General features: G+C 36.8%; 1 protein-coding gene across 3 annotated transcripts in view; it reads left to right on the top strand.

Moving 5' to 3' along the window:
• GMPS (guanine monophosphate synthase) overlaps window positions 1-22,845 on the top strand; it is a 78,337-nt gene that overhangs the window by 46,051 nt on the left and 9,441 nt on the right. For all 3 annotated transcript variants that reach the window (XM_042999005.1, XM_042999006.1, XM_042999007.1), the window contains exons 8-12: window positions 6,834-6,985; window positions 7,460-7,633; window positions 9,926-10,031; window positions 12,171-12,286; window positions 14,432-14,557. In XM_042999005.1, coding sequence (XP_042854939.1) covers window positions 6,834-6,985; window positions 7,460-7,633; window positions 9,926-10,031; window positions 12,171-12,286; window positions 14,432-14,557 — 674 coding nt within the window. The remainder of the gene's footprint in view (window positions 1-6,833; window positions 6,986-7,459; window positions 7,634-9,925; window positions 10,032-12,170; window positions 12,287-14,431; window positions 14,558-22,845) is intronic.

Below are 22,845 nucleotides of genomic sequence, written 5' to 3'. Positions count from 1 at the left end.
ATTTCTGCTACCATTTTGTTCTCTTCTGTTCATTTCTCTTTTTGGGTTATCTTTTCCCATCTGTAATATTATTTATGGATGAGAATTTCCAAGTTTTCCTACAAGTATGGATGTACAGATTATTTTACAGACTGAAAGGCTTATACAGAGGAGTGAAGAGTCTATGGTCATCTTTTTTTTTTTTTTTTTTTTAATGTTTATTTCTGAGACAGAGCATGAGTGGGGGAGGGGCAGAGATCGGGGGGGGGGGAGACACAGAATCCAAAGCAGGCTCCAGGCTCTGAGCTGTCAGCACAGAGCCCAACGCAGGGCTCGAACTCACAAACCGTGAGATCATGACCTGAGCCGAAGTCGGTCGCTCAACCGACTGAGCCACCCAGCCACCCGTATGGTCATCTTTTCTCCTAGTTTTTTTGAGAAATCATTGATAACACATCAGTGTGTAAGTTTAAGACAATAGCATGATGATTCGATTTTATATGTATTTTGAAAGGATTATCACAGTAGTTCCAGTTTACATCCATCTTCTCATATAGGGACAGTAAAATTAAAAAGGAAAAAAATTTTTATGACATGAACCCTTAGGATTTACTCTTAACTTTTCTGTTTATTATTCAGCAGTATTAGCTATAATTGTCATGTACAATATGCCCTTAGTGCTTACTCATCTTATAATTGGAAGTTTGTATCTTTTAACCTAACCTTCTTCCCAATTCCCCTTCTTCCCACCTTCCACCTCTGATAGGAAGTCTGATCTCTTTTTCTATGAGTTTGGTTTTTTTGGAGTCAACATATAAGTGAGATCATACAGTATTTGTCTTTCTCTGTGTGACTTATTTCTCTTAATACACATAAGGTCCATGCAAGCTGTCACAAATGGGTAGGATTTTCTTGTTTTTTTAATGGATGAATAATTTTCCATTGTATATATGTACCACATCTTTATTTACCCATTGATGGACGCTTACTTAGGTTGTCTCCATATCTTAGCTATTGGAAGTTATGCTGCTATGAACATGGGAATGCAGATATCTTTTTGAGTGCTTTCATTTCCTTTGGATATATCCCAGAATTAGAATTGCTGGATCGCATGGTAGTTTTATTTTTAATTTTTTGAGGATCCTCCAAACTCTTTTCTTTAAATTTTTTTTTTTAAAGTTTGTTTATTTTTGAGAGAGACCGAGACAGAATGCGAGTGGGTTAGGGGCAGAGAGAGTGAGAGAGAGACATAGAATCTGAAGCAGGCTCCAGGCTCTGAGCTGTCAGCACAGATCCTGACGTGGGGCTTGAACTCATGAGCTGTGAGATCATTACCTGAACTGAAGTCTGATGCTCAACTGACTGAGCCACCTAGACGCCCCCCTCCAAACTCCCTTCTATATTGGTACACAGTGACTGTACCAATTTACAATCCTAACAACATTGCACAAGGATCCCTTTTCTCCACATCCTCGCATTTGTTAATCTCGTCTTTTTGATAATGGCCATTCTGACAGGAATGAGGTAATACCTCATTGTAGTTCTAATTAGCATTTATCTAATAGCTAGTGATATTGAGCTTCTTTCTGGGTACCTGTTGACCTTTTGTATATCTTCTTTGGAGAAATATCTATTCAGATCCTCTGTCTGTTTTTTCATTGGGTTATTTGTGTTTTTGCTATTGAGTTGTAGAAGTTCTTTACATATTTTGGATATTAACCCCCCTTATCAGATACATGGTTTGCAAACATTTTTTCTCATTCTGTAGGTTGCCTTCTTTTTTTTTTTAATGTTTGTTTATTTTGAGAGAGAGAGAGAGAGTGAGTGGGAGGAGGGGGAGCAGAGAGAGAGAGAGGGGGAGAGAGGGAATCCCAAGCAGCAGAGAATCTGCTCAGCATGGAGACAAGCTGCGGGGCTCCATTTCAAGACTGAGATCATGACCTTAGCTGAAATCGAGTCAGAAGTTTAACTGACTGAGCCTTCCCAGACACCCCTGTGGGTTGTCTTTTTACTTTATTGATGGGTTTCTTTTGTTGTGCAGAAGTTCTTCAGTTGGATATAGTCCCACTGGTTCATTTTTGATCTGTTCTTGTGCTTTAAGGGTCCTGTGCAAAAATTCATTACCAAGACCCGTGTCAAAGAACTTTATTTCTGTGTTTTCTTTCATGGTTTCAGGTCTTATATATTTAGGTTTTTAATCTATGTTGAGTTAACTTTTCTGAGTAGTAAAAGGCAGGGGTCCAGTTTCATTCTTTTACATTTATATATTCCATCACCATTTATTGAACAGACTGTCTTTTCTTTATTGAGTATTCCTGGCTCTCTTATCAAATATTAGTTGATTGTGTATGCTTGGGTTTATTTCTGGGCTCTTGATTCTGTTTTTTTTTGGTCTGTTTTTATGCTGATACCATACTGTTTGGATGAATATAGTTTTATAGGATAGCTAGAAGTCAGGAAGTGTGATACTTCTGCTTTGTTCTTCTTTCTCAGGATTTCTTTAGCTATTTGGGGTCTTTTGTAGTTAACACATATTTTAGGAGTGTTTTTTCTACTTCTGTTTAAAAAAACCCGTTAGGTTCTTGGTAGGGGTTGCATTAAATCTGTAGATGGCTGTTGGTAGTATTGACATTTTAACAGTATTTTTCTAATCCATTTATTCATTAATTTATTCATTAATTTGTGTCTTCTTTGATTTCTTAAATCAACATCTTGTAGTTTTCATAGTAGAGATCTTTCACCTTCTTAGTTAAATTTATTTCTAAGTATTACTGTTTTTGATACTGTTGTAAATGGGATTGATTTCTCTATTTTTTTTTTTTTTTTTGAAAATTTGTTGTTGGGGTGCCTGGGTGGCTCAGTCAGTTAAGCGGCCGACTTCGGCTCAGGTCATGATCTCGTGGTCCGTGAGTTCGAGCCCCGCATCGGGCTCTGTGCTGACAGCTCAGAGCCTGGAGCCTGTTTTGGATTCTGTGTCTCCCTCTCTCTGGCCCTCCCCCATTCATGCTCTGTCTCTCTCTGACTCAAAAATAAATAAACATTAAAAAAAACAAAAAAAAAAAAAAAGAAAGAAAGAAAATTTGTTGTTAACATATAGAGACACTACTGATTTTTGTATGTTCTGTATCTTGCAACTTTACTGAATTCATTGATCAGATCTAAGTTTTTTGGTTCAGTCTTTAGGGTTTTCTCAATATAAAGTCATGTTACCTGTAAATCCAGACAGTTTGATTTTTTTCCCTTTCCAATTCTGATATCTTTTATTTCTTTTTCTTGCCTGATTTTTCTAGCTAGAACTTGTAGTACTTATGTTGAATAGGATTGATAAGGGTGGGCACCCTTGTCTTGTTTCTGGTCTTAGAGGGAAAGCTTAACTTTACACCGTCTAGTATGATATAACTGTGGGCTTGTTGTATGTGGCCTTTATTATGGTGAGATATGTTAATTCCTGTGCCTAATTTGTTAATAGTCACTTTTTTTAATTTAATTTTTTTAATTTTTTAATTTTATATCCAAGTTAGTTAGCATATAGTACAATAATGATTTCAGGAGTAGATTCCAGTGATTCATTCCCTATTTGTAACACCCATTGCTCATCCCACAAGTGTCCTTCTTAATGACCCTTACCCATTTAGCCCATCTCCCACCCATTATCCCTCCAGTAACCCTCAGTTCTCTGTATTTAAGAATCTCTTATGTTTTGTCCCCCTCCCTGTTCTTATATTCTTTTTGCTTCCCTTCCCTTATGTTCATCTGTTATGTATCTTAAATTCCACATATGGGTGAAGTCATATGATATTTGTCTTTCTCTGACTTACTTCGCTTAGCATAATACCCTCTAGTTCCATCCACATTGTTGCAAATGGCAAGATTTCATTGCTGAGTAATACTCCATTGTATATCTATATATACCACATCTTCTTTATCCATTCATCTGTCGATGGACATTTGGGCTCTTTCCATACTTTGGCTGTTGTCAATATCGCTGCTATAAACATTGGGGTGCACGTGCCCCTTCAAAACAGCATGCCTATATCCCTTGGATAAATACCTAGTAGTGCAGTTGCTGGGTCTTTGGGTAGTTCTATTTTTAACTTTTTGAGGAACCTGGTCACTTTTTTTTAAGTCCACTAGTAAATTTTCAGTTTTTTTTTTTAATGTTTATTTATTTTTGAGAGAGAGAGACAAAGCATGAGCGGGGGGGGGGGGGGGGGGGCGGGGGGGGGAGGTGAGAAGAGGGAGAGCCAAAGCACAGAGCTGTCAGCACAGAGCCCGACACGGGGTTGGAACTCATGAACCGTGAGATCATGACCTGAACCGAAGTCAGATGCTTAACTGAGCCACCAGACACCCCTAAACTTCTTAGGTTTTAACTGCATTTATGTTTGTAGCTATCTTTAATACTTTTTTTTGTTTTTAATGATTATTTTCAAGAGAGAGTGAGTGAACATGAGCAGAAGAAGGACAGAGAGAGGGAGAGGGCCTGAAGCAGGCCCCAGGCTCCACGCTGTCAGCACAGAGCCCAGTGTGGGGCTCAAATCCATGAACTGTGAGATCATGACCTGAGCTGAAGTCAGAGGCTTAACAGCTGAGCCACCCAGGCGCCCATATCTTTAATACTTTTTAAAAACAGGGTGTAATCAGTAGTTACATTGAAATCAAGTCCATACTTTAATGATACAAACGATGCATATTATTGAATTAGTTGGAATTGATGCCAGAAGGTTGACTGTAAAATGAAGACTTGTCGTTAAACACGAAGTGAAGACGAGTCTATTTCTTTCTCTTTTGAAGCTTCACTAAAATAACATTACAGGCATAAAACAAATATAATGCCACAGGACATAGGAATAGGGGAGGTGATAGCAGTCTAATGGTGTAACAAAATGTTGGAAAGTGGAAAGCAGATGGATAATGTGGATTTTCTCTGATAAGCTAATGGCCCTTGACCAGGATGCCTCACTAGCCAAGCTTTTTCCAAAATCCTGGAATGGATCCTAGGAGTGTCTTTACGTATTTCTATATTGTTGTGAAAGATACAAGTAAGATATTGTAATAAATTGTAGTTAATTCATTTTGTTTTTCCACCATAACTTGAGCTTTGTTTCGTGGTGTTGAAGTGACTGCAGGCATTTTGGGATTAGGCTAAGAAAAAGTTGAGTTGGGGACACATTTAGTTTGGGTTTAGTGGCATATATGTGATTTGTAATCATTTCTGTGTGTAGTTTGTGTTAACCATCCTAATATTAACTTGTGATTTAAAAAAAAAAAACAAAAACCTTGTGGTTATTCATTCTTTTTCTTTAAAAAAAAATTTTTTTTTTTAACATTTACTTGTTTTTGAGAGAGAGATAGAGCATAAGCTGGGGAGGGGCAGACAGAGAGGGAGACACAGAATCTGAAGCAGGCTCTGAGCTGTCAGCACAGACTCTGAAGCGGGGCTCGATCCCATGAACTGTGAGATCATGACCTGAGCTGAAGTCATACATTGAACCGACTGAGCCACCCAGGTGCTCCTCATTCTTTTTCTTGAAGGGAGCCTCCAAGTTGTAAAAGTTTTATCCTCACAAAAACTTGCATCTGTCCCTGGTAACTGATATAGTAGAATGGAGGACTCTCAAACTTTGGTGGGAGGAGTGTTAAGGGGAGGAAGGTAACAAAGTTGAGACTTGTGGGGAGGCTCAGGGTTGAGTTCCCAGTGTGGTGTGGTTCTTTGGGTGATCCTAAAACCGATTGGTTGAATACCTGAGAAGGAGATCCTTTTCCTTAACGCAGGAATAAACTGCTTCTATCCCTCCACATCATAAGACTAGATTTACTCTCGACAGAGGCTAAATAAAAGACACTCTGGATTTGGGCATATCAATACCAGGCATACTTGAGGGTAGAAATAAGATTCTACAGTAGAAACAGTAAGATTAAGCAAAAATCTGTGTACTGAATGGCTACTCCCTCTCCTTGCCACTTTCTGTGTTCCATTATCAGAGCACTGATAGGCAGGAGATTTAGGGTGTCTATTCTGGGGTAATTGACCAGTTTAAGAGAAAGAGCTACAAATTCAGGGCTGTATCCCAGTGAAATGACCAGCTGTATTTCGGTGAAACTCACCAGTTGTTCAGCCTTTTCTACCAAGTAGAGATCTTAGTCAATTTTTAAGTATCTTGCTCTTTAAAAATAAAAGGACAGGGGCGCCTGGGTGGCTTGGTTGGTTAAGTGTCCGACTTCGGCTCAGGTCATGATCTCACGGTCCGTGAGTTCGAGCCCCGCATCGGGCTCTGTGCTGACAGCTCAGAGCCTGGAGCCTGTTTCAGATTCTGTGTCTCCCTCTCTCTCTGCCCCTCCCCTGTTCATGCTCTGTCTCTCTCTGTCTCAAAAATAAATAAACGTTAAAAAAAAAATTAATTAAAAAATAAAAATAAAAGGGCAGCCAGAGATTGCTACATATATGTTGATAAACATCAATTTTTCAAGAGACTAGTTAATTCAGTGTGCAATTCTGAGGACTTTGACCCTTCTATATGAACCACTGCTTTCAATTCCCTTGGGGCTATGCTTCTTCCTTTAGCTTTTCCTTATTGCTCTGGTGGGGCATTGAATACAGGGAAAGCAGCCACCATAATTTATAATGTCATGACCTTGGATTATTAAATGCCACAGGATTCTCAAAAGAACAAAATATAATGAGTGCCTCTGTCTGGACACTGTTAATCGTGGTTTGTTGGTAGTTCTGTAATATGTAGGCAAGGTAAGTGGTGATCAAAAGATCCACCTAGGTTTTCTTTCCGTGGTTTGACCTGTTATTTATGGTTTTTAAAAATGTTCTATTTTAAAATGTGCTTCTCCCTCTCCTTCAGTGATAAATGCTGCTCATTCCTTCTACAATGGAACAACAACTCTACCAATATCAGATGAAGATAGAACTCCACGAAAAAGAATTAGCAAAACGTTAAATATGACTACAAGTCCTGAAGAGAAAAGAAAAATTATTGGAGATACTTTTGTTAAGGTACCTTTTTGATATCCACATTGTATGCTATTTTTGATGTGAATTTTACTGTTTGTTTCCTCGTTATATCAAATAACCAAGTTTACTACCTAATTTTAATTCTTTTTTTGGTTAAGAATTTTAGTGTATGTTGCTATTATACTGATTGGTAGAAACTATTTTATGTTTTAAAAACCATGTTTACTTATGTTGCCAGTCTATTGTTTTAACTATTTAAGAATAGATATTTTCAATTGATGTTAGACTTCAGTTCTTTGGATATTTCAATGGCTACTTTTCAGGCTTTGAATGTTTGCATACCTTTTTGAATCTCTAAAGCATATGTTCTTAATTTACTTCTGGGAGTTGGTGCAGATTTTATCTCTTGGTCAGGATTGTAAAAGGACTGAGAAATTTTGCTGACAGTATAAAAAAGACTGCTATCTTTTAAAAGATTTGTCTCCTAAAAGGCCGTTTTACTCCTCTTGGTTATAGATTGCCAATGAAGTGATTGGAGAAATGAACCTGAAACCAGAGGAGGTTTTCCTCGCCCAAGGTACTTTACGGCCTGATTTAATTGAAAGTGCTTCCCTTGTTGCAAGTGGCAAAGCTGAACTCATCAAAACCCATCACAATGACACAGAGCTTATCAGAAAGTTGAGAGAAGAGGTAAAAGCTTGTGAGAACTTTAACATAAAGCCTTTCTCCCTCTCGCTCATCCCTCCCTGAATCATTTTTAATTGTACAGTTCAGTAATGTTAAGTATATTTGCATTGTTATGAGACAGAGCTCCATAACGTTTTCATCTTGTAAAACTGAAACTTTATATACCCACTGAACAACAGCTACCCTCCTTTTCTTCTTCCCAACACCTGGTAATCACCATTCTACTACTTTAGATACTCCATATAAGTGAAATCATATAGTATTTGTCTTTGTGACTGGCTTATTTCATTTAGCTTAGGTCCTCAGGGTTCATCCATATTGTAGCATGTGACAGGATTGCCTTCCTTTTTAAGGCTAAATAATATTTTTTTGTATGTGTACACATTTTGTTCATTTATCTGTCAGTGGACATTTGGGTTGCTTCCACTTTTGCCTATTGTGAATTGTGTTGTTATGAACATGAATTGGCAAATATCTCTTGGAGACCCTGTATTTTGATTCTTGGAGATCAGTATTTTTGGCTGTATACAAGAAAGGCTGGATCATGGTAGCTCTATTTTTTTTAAAGGTGTTATTTTTAAGTAATCTCCATGCCAACACGGGGCTTAAACTTCTAACCCTAAGATCGAGTTGCATGCTCTACTAAGTGAGCCAGCTAGGTGTCCCATTATAGTTCTTTTTTTAATTTTTAAAAGGAACTTCTTAATATTTCCATGGCAATTAAACCATATTCTAGTCCACCAGCAATGCACAAGTGTTGCTGTTTGTCCACACTTTACCAACAATTGTTACTTCCCCCCCCCCCCTTTTTTTTTTTTTTTGGTAATTCACACTCATTAGGATGGCTATTATCTGTCTTTATGCATCTTAGTGGATGTGAAGTGGTATCTGTGATTTTGACTTGCATTTCCTTAATAACTAATGATGTTGATCATGCTTTTACATGCTTATTAGCCATTTGTGTATCTTCTTAGGAGAAATATCCAGATCTTCTGCACATTTATAAAAAAGTTTATTGATTTATTTTTATTTTTAAAACTTTTTAAAATTTATTTATTTGTTTTGAGAGAGAGTGACCAGGGAAGGGGCAGAGAGAGAATCCCAAGCTGACAGCACAGAGCCCAGTGTGGTGCTTGACTTATGAACTGTGAGATCATGACCTGAGCTGAAATTAAGAGTTGGATGTTTAACTAATTGAGTCACACAGCCGCCCCAAAAGTTTATTTATTTTTGAGACAGAGAGAAAGAGAGTGCACACATGAACGTGAGTAAGGGAGGGGCAGAGAGAGAATCCCAAGTAGGGCTCCGTCTCACAAACCGTGAGATCATGACCTGAGCTTAAATCAAGAGTCAGATGCTTAACAGGTGCTCCCAGATCTTTTGCACATTTTTAATTGGTTTGTCTTTTTATTATTGAATTGTAAGTGTTCTTTATGTATTCTAATTATAGATCCTTTATCAAGTATGATTAGGTTGTCTTTTCACTTGATAGTATCATTTGGAGAGCTTTAATTTTGAAACACTAGTATGGTATTTTTGTTTTTAATTAAAATTGTTTTTTTTTAATGTTTATTTATTCTTGAAAGATAAAGACAGAGTGTGAGCAGGGGAGAGGCAGAGAGAGAGAGGGAGACACAGAATCTGAAGCAGGCTCCAGGCTGTCAGTAGCACAGAGCTTGATGTGGGGTTTGATCTCACAAACCGTGAGATCATGACCTGAGCTGAAGTCGGATGCCTAACCAACTGAGCCACCCAGGCGCCCATTTTTTTTTTTTTTTTAAATGTTTGTTTATTTTTGAGAGAGAGACAGAGCGTGAGCAGGGGAGGGGCAGAAAGAGAGGGAGACACAGAATCTGAAGCAGGCCCCAGGCCCTGAGCTGTCAGCACAGCGCCTGATGCGGGGCTTGAACTCAAAAACTATGGGATCATGACCTGAGCCGAAGTTGGATGCTTAACCGACTGAGCCACCCAGAAGCCCCTAGTATGGTATTTTCTAATTGTCTTGTGTTCTAATGAGAACTAGATCAGAGATGGTGGTTAGGACTGCTCTGATTTATTTATATTTGAAAGGTTTATGTTTGAAATGTGTTTCAAAGAGAAATATGAGGGTCAGTAAAATATTTGCCTAATTTCTTATAAACATATGGGAGGAGATATACTTTAAAATACGAAATTTTAAAGAATGGTATTTTAATCTAAGGTAAAAGACAATAGGAGAGGCCAGTAATTTGTCACTCTTTATTTTCCATGTCATTTTGTTACTAATTTGTATTAATTGGCTTTCTGCCTCTGTAGGGAAAAGTAATAGAACCTCTGAAAGATTTTCATAAAGATGAAGTAAGAATTTTAGGCAGAGAACTTGGACTTCCAGAAGAGTTAGTTTCCAGGCATCCATTTCCAGGTAAGGAAAAAAAAAAAAAAAAAAGAATTGCTCGATTTGCCGTTATACCTTCATGTTGAAGAAAAATCAATTCAGACGATTTTGAAATAATTTTTTATCTCACGGAATATGTAACTTTAGAGAAAGGAAAGGGTGGGTAGGGAATAAAATTCTTCTTAGTATCTATTATATATACTTCATTTTCTTACATAATCATTTTCCATTGTATTTGTGTATATATTACACCAGCCCAGTGAGTCTGGCCTATGATGTTGCCATCAGATGAGAAAAACAAGGCATAGAGATATTTTAATAACATTGCCACACAAGAGCTGGGATTTATATGTTATTTCTGCTATACCATGATGTATCCCATGGAAGACCAGGTTAAAATGTGGTTCTCTGAAATCCTAAATTATGGTTAAATTGTCTGAATGGATGAATTACTTCTTTGCATAGTGCTGTATGTAACTAATTCGTGAACAACAACAAAAAAAGTACTTTGTTTAATCATGTGCTGCTGTCATATAGAAAAATAACTAATTAGAGGTGGTATTGGTTTAAATTTAGGACTGAGAGTCTTAAACTGTTTTTGTTATAAGTTCTTGAGCTTGGGTAAGTCTTGTACCTCAGTTTCTGGCTCTTTGTAATAGTTATTAGGTGATGATTTTCAAGAATGGCCTAATTAAATTAAAAAAACACAGTAAAGGTTAACATTTCTGAAATACTAGTATGTGCCAGGCATTCTGCTAAATAATTTACACAAACTGTCTCATTTGATCCTCACAATAGAAACTACCATTATTCTCTTTTATAGATGAGGAAATTTTAGGGGCAGAGCCCAATTTGCCAAAAGTTAACACAGATTAGGTATGGAGCTGGGATTCTAGCCCCGATGGCTTCACCTCACAGTTTGTACTCTTAAATGCCATATTGGTTCCATAAACAATGTTACAGAGTTATAACTCATTCGGTAATTAGTGTTGTTTGTGTCCATAAACTTCAAATCTAGGAATTCAGGATGTTTAATTCCTAACCTGTGTGTTGGCAAAGGATTGTGTATGAATGTAATGGAGGCCAAGTGGTCCTGTGTCCTTGGGCATCATTGCATTAGATTCACTTGACTTTTTTAAATTTAAGTTTATTTTATTTATTTTTGAAAACACACAAGCAAGTGGCAGAAAGAGAGGGAGAGAGAGAATCCCAAACAGGCTCCTTGCTGATAGCACAGAGCCTGATGCGGAATTTGAACCCATGAACTGTGAGATCATGAACTGAGATGAAGAGTTGGGTGCTTAACTAACTGAGCCACCCAGACACCGTATAGATTCACTTGACTTTTAAAAATCTATTTTATATATTGGATTTTTTTTATTATGTTAGATTTCTTTAGTAGAAAATATTGTGCTGCTTTAAAAAAAAATTAGGCATACTACTTACCTTAAATAAGCTGTTGATTCTACAGATGAAGAATGAAACAGGAATTAATGGAACATGGCTAAGGTTTTGTCTATAATCAGGCATCTCAAGGGATGCCTTTTCTGTTCTTACAATATAGAAGCAGAATCCATTTTTCTTAGATCTATGCATACCTTATGTTTTTATCCTTTTTAAGTATTTGATGAAAGAGAAATGCCAGTTCACATTTTTGGAGTTAAACAGTCTGTTGTACTTTTTTTTTTTTTTTAAACAGCATACTCTTCTTCCTAAAATTAGATTAGTAGTTGAATCTGGGTGGTGAATAATAAGGTGGTTCATTATACGGTACTCTTTACTTTTGTATGCTTAAAAATTCTTTTAATAAGTTTAAAAAAGATTGGCACATATATTGTGATTTAAAAAATTTTCAGTGGAGAATACTGTGGCAATACATGGACTATCAAAAATAGATAAAAATCCTTGATGTAAAGGAGATGTAAAGAGAACTAAAGCATTCTAAAAAATGATGAGTTGGATGGGAAATTAATAGTCACATTTGAAATTAAACACTTCAAAAAACTTACTGTAGTTATGTCCATTATAATTCAGTAAAGTTGGAAACAATGGTCAATGGATTTTAATTTTTGGAAGGATTTTTATATTAGAAACTGATACTTTTGTATTACATTTTAATATAAATGTAAAATTTATATTAAATACCATTGTTACTATTCTCTTTAGGTCCTGGCTTGGCAATCAGAGTAATATGTGCTGAAGAACCTTATATTTGTAAGGACTTTCCTGAAACCAACAATATTTTGAAAATAGTAGCTGATTTTTCTGCAAGTGTTAAGAAGGTAATAATTTGCACTGAGTTTATATATTGTAGGTGTTTTAAGTAGACACAGCTAATCAGTATAAGGAATTGGATGGATTCTTGCAGTAGTAGTTTCATTTTTTGGAAATTCAGAGTAATTTAACATGTTAAGTGACTCTAAAGAAAATACTCTCTAGAGACTTTTAAATGCAGACTTTTCAGCCATACAACAGATTAGATAGCTTGAATCCTTAAAAATGCTAGATATGAAAGGGTGTTTAAAAATATTCTATATTTAGTATAAGAAAATAAGGAAAAACGTTTTAACTCGAAAGTGAAGATGAGTCTCCCAGTCCTTCTGTAGATTCGATGCCTGAATTCATAATCTGTGTGGTCTGAAAAACTGCAGGCCAAGAATTTCAGTTTAAAGTGAAGCTTGATTGCTCATGCATCCAGGTGTCAGGCTTAGCAGTGTAAATTCTCTTTGCAGTGTCTTCAACCAGCCCTTAAAAGATTTCTGCATATAGAGTTCCAATATATATGAACTTAAAATTTTAAAAATTGCAAAATATGTATAGAAGTGAGGCAGCATGAATGAGAGCTAGTGGAAAAAACTGTCAGAACAAGACTCTCAAACCCTATTCAGATACTGGTGTTCGTAGATAGTGTAAAATATGTAGAATTAAAAGAAGCAAAGAATAATAAGGTATATGATAAATGACTGGGCAGCTTTGAAAAAAAGTAAGTTCTAGGAATGAAAACAACTCAAACTAAAAACAGCTAAAGAAAGAAGTAATGAACTCCAAGGTAGATGCTAAGAGATTGTCCAGAAATTAGAGTATCAAAGAGAAAATAAGGATAGAAGAGGTTAAAATAGAATGAGAAGGTCAACTTTAACATACGTCCAAGAGGAGATAATAGACAAAAGTATTTGAATTCTTCCACACTGGTGGAAGACACCATGCCTCAGATTCAGGAAACGTAACACATCTCAATTAGAATAATGGGAAGAAAAATTGATACCAAGTAGGCATATCTAGCAAAATAGCAGTCTGCCAAAGACAAAGCAGCTGCAGAGAAAAGATTGATTGCCCTTCAAAGGAAAGACTTACACTGAAAGTAATGGTAACAGCAAGAAGATTTCAAAGTGCCAAGAGAGAATAATTGTGAATAGTGAACAGATGAGCTGTCTTGTAAGAACTAGGGCAAAATAAAGACATTTTTAGATAAACAGAATTTACTATTAACAATCGTTACTTAAGGAACAAAAGGCAGTGCTGCTCAACCTGAAATAAACACGGGCTGTATAATAAAAATGATCTCTGATTTTTGTTATTTGTTTAAAAACATTATAACAGTATACATGTAAAATAGCATATAAGCCACAGGGATTGGAATTAAAGCATTCAAAGATGCTTGCATTGTTTGCTAGGAGGACAGAGAGATTGATTCTCTTCTGTTAAGTATCCATGCTAACACTTAAGGGGAACTGCTAAAAGAATAAAAATATGGGAGTTAACTTCAAAACCAGTAGAAGGGGGGGAAAAAAAAGACCAGTAGAAGGGATTAAATGAGGTGGGAGAAAGTTTAGAAAAATGTAAGAAAGGAGAAAGAAACCCAGAAACTGGGACAAAAAGAAACTGCTAAATAAAATGGTAGAATGAAATCCAACCATGTTTTTAACCCACAATTAATTAAAAGGACTAATATCTCTAGTTATGATATAGATTGTCAAACTAGATTGAGAAGTAAAATCTAATTATAGTCTGTTTACTTAGAGATAGAAGGAGTGAAAGTAAAAAAGTGAAGGAGCATATATACCAGGCAAATACACCAAAAAAAGGAAGTGGGTGGAGATACATTAATTTTAGACAAAAGTAACTATGGTAAAGAGTTTTAATATAAGGAAAAGGTTTGAGTCACATGAGGTGTGGCCCTCGCTGATGATGAAGATTAAATCCTCAAAATATATAAGCTGTATTTCTTACCCTGATGCTTAAGATTTTACAGCCCTGGCCCTTAGGAGTGAAATTCTGATATACCACGTAGCACACAAGTCAAAGAGAAATATCAAATAGGATCTATTGCTGTAAACCAGTAAGTGTAGATACATAAGAGAGTAATAGATACCAAAAGAATACCTCATTTCTTGAAACCTTAAGAAATATCTGTTTGGTTTTCTCAGCCACATACACTGTTACAAAGAGTCAAAGCTTGTACATCAGAAGAGGATCAGGAGAAGCTGATGCAAATTACAAGTTTGCATTCATTGAATGCCTTCCTGCTGCCAATTAAAACTGTAGGTGTGCAGGTGAGTTGTGTGGATTCACTGATCTGTGACAGAACTTTCTGCAGTTTGTTCTTTCCATTGATACTGAAATAGGAATGACTTAGGAAAATGAAATACGAAAGTATATATATCAGATTTAGAAATGTAAAAAGGTGATATTTTATAAAATGTAGAGTAAATGAGGTTATAGGAACTAAAAATTAAGGCTGAGATTTTGCATTTTGGAACATCTGCCATCTCTAACCAAAAGTTAAAATTCAAACAGTGATTTGCTATAGAGTTGGCTTACTTGCTTCTGCCTTGAAGGGCAGGTAACAGGAAGTCATGTCGTCTTGTATGCCTCTTGGTGTGGAAATGTACTTTGGCTTTAGAAGTCTTTAAGTGCAAGAAGGCTCCCAGATGAGCATTTACACTATTTAGGTCTTGCTCTCAGCTTGTGTATTCCTTAAACGAATGCTCTCCACCTCTTCAACACGTTCTCTCTTAGCTTTGATCATGTACAGCTAACGTTTTTATATGTATTGTTCTGTCTTTCTAATTGTAAAAGCGTAGAAGGATAATATAGTTTTCACTTTTTTTTAACGATGTATGTATGTATGTATGTATGTATGTATGTATGTATGTATGTATGTATGTGAGAGCGAGCAAGCCAGGGGAGAGGCAGAGAGAGAGGGAGAGAGCAAGAATTCCAAGCAGTCTCCATCCACACTGTTGGCACAGAGCCTGACTTAGGCCAGCTGTCAGCTGTCAGCACAGAGCCCGATGTAGGTCCTGAATTCACAAACCGCGAGATCGTGATCTGAGCTGAAGTCGGACGTTTAACCAGGTGCCCCTACAGATTCATTTTGAAATTTGTTTTGATAATTCAGGCAGCTATTGCCCTACTATTAAAAAAACCCAGAAAAACAGACAAGTTATTTGATTTGTAAAAGTTTTTCCAGTCCAAGTAGATCTCTTACAGAGAATTTTCATCTCTGTATACTAACTCCTGCTAGGCAGGAAGGTGAATTGAATTAGTTCCCTACTCCTGTTTTTAGATAGGTATTATAGATAATGTTAGATGAATAGATGTTTGAGGCAATTTGTTGGGTGAATTCTTTTTTTTTTTTTTTTTTTTAACGTTTTATTTATTTTTTGAGACAGGGAGAGACAGAGCATGACCAGGGGAGGGTCAGAGAGAGGGAGACACAGAATCTGAAACAGGCTCCAGGCTCTGAGCTGTCAGCACAGAGCCTGACGCGGGGCTCGAACTCACGGACCGCGAGATCATGACCTGAGCTGAAGTCGGCCGCTTAACCGACTGAGCCACCCAGGGGCCCCAGATGAGTTCTTTTTAAAAATGAAGCTTATTCCAGTTCCCCTACTTTTTCCATCAAAATAAAGGTTTCTTTTGTTGTTTGATATCTTACTTTATTTTAGTCTTTTATGCTTTTGAAGGTGAGACCCTTGGAAAACTAGATAAAAATCATAATTCATGGTTAGTACAGCAATGAAGTTTATTTTCTAAATACCAAAATGAACCATAGTTGTAAAAAAACAAAAAAGGTCAAAATGCAGTACATTAGTAATTTTCCCTCCTCCTGTTCTCTAGTTGCATCTCCTTGTATGCATCCTTACAGAAACATTTATTTATGTATTTATGTATGTATGTATTTATTTTTTATAATTTAACAACTTTTAAATTATAAAAATAAAAAAAATAAATACAAATCAAAACCACAATGAGATACCACCTTACACCTGTCAGAATGGCTGACATTTATTTTTATTATTTGTATTTATTTTTTATTTTTTAAAATTTACACCCAAATTAGTATATAGTGAAGCAGTGATTTCAGGAGTAGATTCCTTAGTGCCCCTTACCCATTTAGCCCATCCCCCCTCCCACAACCCCTCCAGCAACCCTCAGTTTGTTCTCCATATTTATGAGTCTCTTTTGTTTTGTCCCCCTCCCTGTTTTTATATTATTTTTGTTTCCCTTCCCTTATGTTCATCTGTTTTGTCTCTTAACAGTTCTCATATGAGTGAAGTCATATGATTTTTGTCTTTCTCTGACTAACTTCACTTAGCATAAATTACTCCAGTTCCATCCACGTAGTTGCAAATGGCAAGATTTCATTCTTTTTGATTGCCAAGTAACACTCCATTGTGTATATATATACCACATCTTCTTTTTCCATTCATCCATCGAGGGACATTTGGGCTCTTTCCATACTTTGGCTGTTGTTCATAGTGCTGCTATAAACATGGGGGTGCATGTGTTCCTTTGAAACAGCACACCTGTATCCCCTGGATAAATACCTAGTAGTGCAATTGCTGGGTCGTAGGATAGTTCTATTTTTAGGTTTTTGAGAAGCTTCCATACTGTTTTCCAGAGTGGCTGCACCAGCTTGCATTCCCACCAGCAGTGCAAAAGTGTTCCCCTTTCTCTGCAACCTCACCAATATCTGTTGTTTCCTGAGTTGTCAATTTCAGCCATTCTGACAGGTGTAAGGTGGTATCTCATTGTGGTTTTGATTTGTATTTTCCTGATGATACGTGATATTGAGTGTTTTTTCATGTGTCGGTTGGCTATCTGGATGTCTTCTTTGGAGAAGTGTCTATTCATGTCTTTCGCCCATTTCTTCACTGGATTGTTTTTTTGAGTGTTGAGTTTGATAAGTTCTTTGTAGATTTCGGATACTAACCCTTTATCTGATATGTCGTTTGCAAATATCTTCTCCCATTCTGTCGGTTGGTTGCCTTTTAGTTTTTCTGATTGTTTCCTTCGCTGTGCAGAAGCTTTTTATTTTGATGAGGTCCCAGTAGTTCATTTTTGCTTTTGTTTCCCTTGCCTCCGGAGACGTGTTGAGTAAGAAATTGCTGTGGGCAAGATCAAAGAGGCTTTTGCCTGCTTTCTCCTTGAGGATTTTGATGGCTTCCTGTCTTACATTGAGGTCTTTCATCCATTTTGAGTTTCTCTTTGTGTCTGGTGTAAGAAAGTGGTCCAGGTTCATTCTTCTGCATGTCGCTGTCCAGTTTTCCCAGCACCACTTGCTGAAGAGACTGTCTTTATTCCATTGGATATTCTTTCCTGCTTTGTCAAAGATTAGTTGCCCATACATTTGTGGGTCTATTTCTGGGTTCTCTATTCTGTTCCATTGATCTGGGTGTCTGTTCTTGTGCCAGTACCATACTGTCTTGATGATTACAGCTTTGTAGTATAGCTTGAAGTCTGGGATTGTGATGCCTCCTGCTTTGGTTTTCTTTTTCAAGATTGCTTTGGCTTTCTTTTTCAAGATTGCTTTGGCTATTTGGGGTCTTTTCTGGTTCCATACAAATTTCAGGATTATTTGTTCTAGCTCTGTGAAGAATGCTGGTGTTACTTTGATAGGGATTGCATTGAATATGTAGATTGCTTTGGGTAGTATCGACATTTTAACAATATTTGTCTTCCTATCCAGGAGCATGGAATCTTTTTCCATTTCTTTGTGTCTTCTTCAATTTCTTTCATAAGCTTTCTGTAGTTTTCAGTGTATAGATTTTTTACCTCTTTGGTTAGATTTGTCCTTAGGTATTTTATAGTTTTTGGTGCAATTGTAAATGGGATAGATTCCATGATTTCTCTTTCTGTCGCTTCATTGTTGGTGTATAGGAATGCAGCCGATTTCTGTGTGTTGATTTTGTATCCTGCAACTTTGCTGAATTCATGAATCAGTTCTAGCAGTTTTTTGGTGGCATCTTTCAGGTTTTCCATATAGAGCGTCATGTCATCTGTGAAGAGTGAAAGTTTGACCTCCTCCTGGCCAATCTGGATGGCCTTTATTTCTTCGTGTTGTCTGATTGCAGAGGCTAAGACTTCCAATCCTATGTTGAATAACAGTGGCGAGAGTGGACATCCCTGTCTTGTTCCTGACCTTAGGGGGAAAGCTCTCAGTTTTTCCCCATTGAGGATGATATTAGTGTTGGGTTGCTCGTATATGGCTTTTATGATCTCAAGGTATGCTCCTTCTAGCCCTACTTTCTTGAGGGTTTTTATCAAGAAAGGATGCTGTATTTTGTCAAATGCTTTCTCTGTATCTATTGAGAGGATCATATGGTTCTTGTCCTTTCTTTTAGTGATGTGATGAATCACGTTAATTGTTTTGTGTATATTGAACCAGCCCTGCTTCCCAGGTATAAATCCCACTCGGTCGTGGTGAATAATTTTTCTAGTGTATTGTTGGATCCAGTTGGCTAATACCTTGTTGAGGATTTTTGCGTCCATGTTCATCAGGGAAATTGGTCTTTCATTCTCCTTTTTAGTGGGGTCTCTGTCTGGTTTTGGAATCAGGGTAATGCTGGCTTCATAGAAAGAGTTTGGAAGTTTTCCTTCCATTTCTATTTTTGGAACAGCTTCAAGAGAGTAGGTGTTAACTCTTCCTTAAATGTTGGGTAGAATTCCCCTGGAAAGCCATCAGGCCCTGGTCTCTTGTTATTTTGGCAGATTTTTTTTTTTACTAATTCGATTTCCTTACGGTTATGGGTCTGTTCAAATATTCTATTTCTTCCTGCTTCAGTTTTGATAGTGTATATGTTTCTAAGAATTTGTCCATTTCTTCCAGATTGCCCATGTTATTGGCATATAATTGCTCCTAATATTCTTTTATTATTTTTATTTCTGTTGTGTTGTGATCTCTCCTCTTTCATTCTTGATTTTACTTATTTGGGTCCTTTCCCTTGATCAAACTGACTAGTTGTTTATCAATTTTGTTAATTCTTTCAGAGAACCAGCTTCTGGTTTTATTGATCTGTTCTGTTTTTTTGGTTTCGATAGCATTAATGTCTGCTCTAATCTTTATTATTTCCTGTCTTCTTCTGGTTTGAGGTTTTATTTGCTGTTCTTTTTCCAGCTCCTTAAGGCATCAGGTTAGGTTGTGTATTTGAGATCTTTCTTCCTTCTTTAGGAAGCCTTTGCTGCATCCCAGAGGTTTTGGGTTGTGGTGCTATCATTTTCATTGACTTCCATTTACTTTTTAATTTCTTCTTTAACTGCTTGGTTAGCCCATTCATTCTATAGTAGGATTTTCTTCAGTCTCCAAGTATTTGTTACCTTTCCAAATTTTTTCTTGTGGTTGATTTCGAGTTTCATAGCATTGTGGTCTGAAAATATGCACGGTATGATCCTGATCTTTTTGTACTTACTTAGCGCTGACTTGTGTCTCAGTATATGGTCTATTCTGGAGAATGTTCCACGTGCACTGGAGAAGAATGTATATTCTGCTGCTTTAGGATGAAATGTTCTGAATAGATCTGTTAAGTCCATCTGGTCCAGTGTGTCATTCAAAGCCATTGTTTCCTTGTTGATTTTTTTGATTTGATGTTCTGTCCATTGCTGTGAGTGGGGTGTTGAAGTCTCCCAGTATTATGGTATTACTATTGATGAGTTTCTTTATGTTTGTGATTAATTGATTTGTACATTTGGGTGTCCCACATTTGGCGCATTAGTGTTTACAGTTGTTAGGTCTTCTTGGTGGATAGACCCCTTGATTATGATATAATGCCCTTCTGCATCTCTTGATACAGTCTTTATTTTCAAGTCTAGATTGTCTGATATAAGTATGGCTACTCCGGCTTTCTTTTGTTGACCATTAGCATGATAGATGGTTCTCCATCCCCTTGTTTTCAATCTGTAGGTGTCTTTAGGTGTAAAGTGGGTCTCTTGTAAACAGCATATAGATGGGTCTTGTTTTCTTATCCATTCTGTTACCCTATGTCTTTTGATTGGAGCATTGAGTCCATTGACATTTAGAGTGAGTACTGAAAGATATGAATTTATTGCCATTATGATGCTTGTAGAGTTCGAGTTTCTGGTGGTGGTGCCTCCTTTCTAATCTTTTGTTGCTTTTGGTATTTATTTATTTATATATATATATATATTTTCATCTTTTCTCCCCTCAGAGAGTTCCCCTTTTACTTTTACTTTAAAAAGAAAGTAAAAGGGAATTATAGGTGCACATTGTTTGTCACCTTTCTCCCTTTAACTTGACATCATGGGCTTCTTATTACATGCCATTACAAGTAGATTATTATTTTTTCTAAAAATTTTAGAAATGTTTATTTTTGAGAGAGTGGGAGCAGGGAAGGTGCAGAGAGGGGGCTGGGGGGGACAGAGGATCCAAAGCGGTCTCTGCACTGACAGTAGAGAGTCCAATGTGGGGCTCAAACTCATGAACTGTGAGATCATGACCTGAGCCAAAGTTGGACACTCAACTGACTGAGCCATCCAGGTGCCCCAAGTAGATTATTATTCTTAACTGTTACCTTGTATTCCATGTATGGTCATACCATAATTTAATCATTCCCTTACCAGTGGACATTTAAACTGTTTCACTTTTTCATTACTATAGGTATTTCACCAAATATTAATCATAATTTTTAAGCAGTTATTTGTGCTTCTATAATATGTCTTGTATTAAAGAGCATGTACATTTTGAACTTTGGTAGATACTATCAAATTAGCGTTCATGTAGTCAATTCTCATATCTCAGTATACTGGCTAGTAGGTAGTTAGCTAATGAATCTTTTTAAATTGTTTATTTTAGTTTAAAATTTTTTAAGTTTTTGTTTATTTATTTTTTTTTTTTAGTAATATCTACACCCAACATGGGGCTCAGACTCACAACTGTGAGATCAAAAGTTGCACACTCTTCTGACTGAGCCAGCCAGGCACCCCTTAATTTTAAAAAAAAAATTTTTTTTAAGTTTATTTATTTTGAAAGAGAAAGAGAGTGTGAACAAGCGAGTAGGGGAGGGGCAGAGGAAGAGAGAGAATCCCAAGCAGGCTCCTCTGCACTGACAACATGGAGCCTGATGTGGGGCTCAAACCCATGAACCGTGAGATCATTATCTGAGCTCAAACCAAGAGTCAGATGCTCAACCGAGTGGCTCAGTCAGTTGAGTGTCCAACTCTTGATTTTGGCTCGTGTCATGATCCCAGAGTCGTAAGATTGAGCCCTGCATTGGGCTCTGTGGAGTGTGGAACCTGCTTAAGATTCTTTCTCTCTCCCCCTCCTCCCTCTTCCCCCACAACCCCCTCTACTCTTCTCCCCTGCTCCTGCGCACATGCTTGCTCTCTCCCTCTCTCTAAAATAAAAATTAAAAAAATATTTTAAATAAAAAGCAAATCACTTGCATTAAAAAGGACAAAGGAAAAGGGAATCAATATTATGTTTTATTCATTATTTTTTAATTATTAAAAAAAATTTTTTTTAATGTTTATTTATTTTTGAGAGAGACAGAGACAATGCAAGTTGGTTAGAGGCAGAGAGAGAGGGAGACAGAATCTGAAGCAGGCTCCAGGCTCCAAGCTGTTAGCACAGAGCCTGACGTGAGGGTCAAACTCTCGAGCCACAAGATCATGACCCGAGCTGAAGTGGGACACTCAACTGACTGAGCCACCCAGGCGCCCCTGTTTTATTCATTATTTTTAAATTGATTTTCTTAGTTCATTTTTGAAGAAATTGATAAATGTTTAAGAAATTATTTTATCTGACTTAGAAATGCTTTATCCACCTAATAAACGGGCAGATTTTTTCATAGTTTTTTTTTAATGTAGTTTACACACACTGTTACGTTATTTTCAGGTGTACAGCACAGTGATTCAACTTCTCCATATGCTATGCTAATGCTCACCACAAGTCACCATATATCCCTATTATAATGTCATTGACTATATTCCCTATGTTGGGCCTTTTATTCCTGTTACTTGCTCATTTTCTAACTGGGAATCTTGTGTCTCACTCCCCCTTCACCCATTTTGCCCATCCTCCCACTACCCTTCCCTCTGGCAATCATCAGTTTGTTCCTGTATTCATGGGTCTGATTCTGCCGTCTCTTTGGTTTTCAGATTCCACATAGGGAAATCATACAGTATTTGTCTTTCTCAGTCAGACTGAATTAGCATCATAACCTCTAGGTCTATTCTCCTCCCCCACCCCCTCAAATATCTTCTAGGTCTATCCATGTTTTGCAAATGGCAAAGTTTCACTTTTTTTATGGCTGCGTAATATTCTGTGTGTATGTGTGTGTGTGTGTATACACGTATGTGTAGACACCACATTTTCCTTATCCATTTGTCTATTGATGGACACTTAAGGTTTTTCATTGTTTATTGTAAATAATGCTGCAGTAAACATAGAGGTGTGTATTTTTTCAAATTGATGTTTGTATTTTTGTTGGGTAAATACCCATTAGTAGAATTATTGCATCATATGGCATTTGTATTTTTAATTTTTTGAGGATCTGTTTTCCACAATAACTATCAATTTACATTCCCACCAACAGTGCAT

Source organism: Panthera tigris, chromosome C2, assembly GCF_018350195.1.
Source record: "Panthera tigris isolate Pti1 chromosome C2, P.tigris_Pti1_mat1.1, whole genome shotgun sequence".
Classification (NCBI taxonomy): domain Eukaryota; kingdom Metazoa; phylum Chordata; class Mammalia; order Carnivora; family Felidae; genus Panthera; species Panthera tigris.
This window is presented reverse-complemented; position numbering and strand designations above follow the sequence as displayed.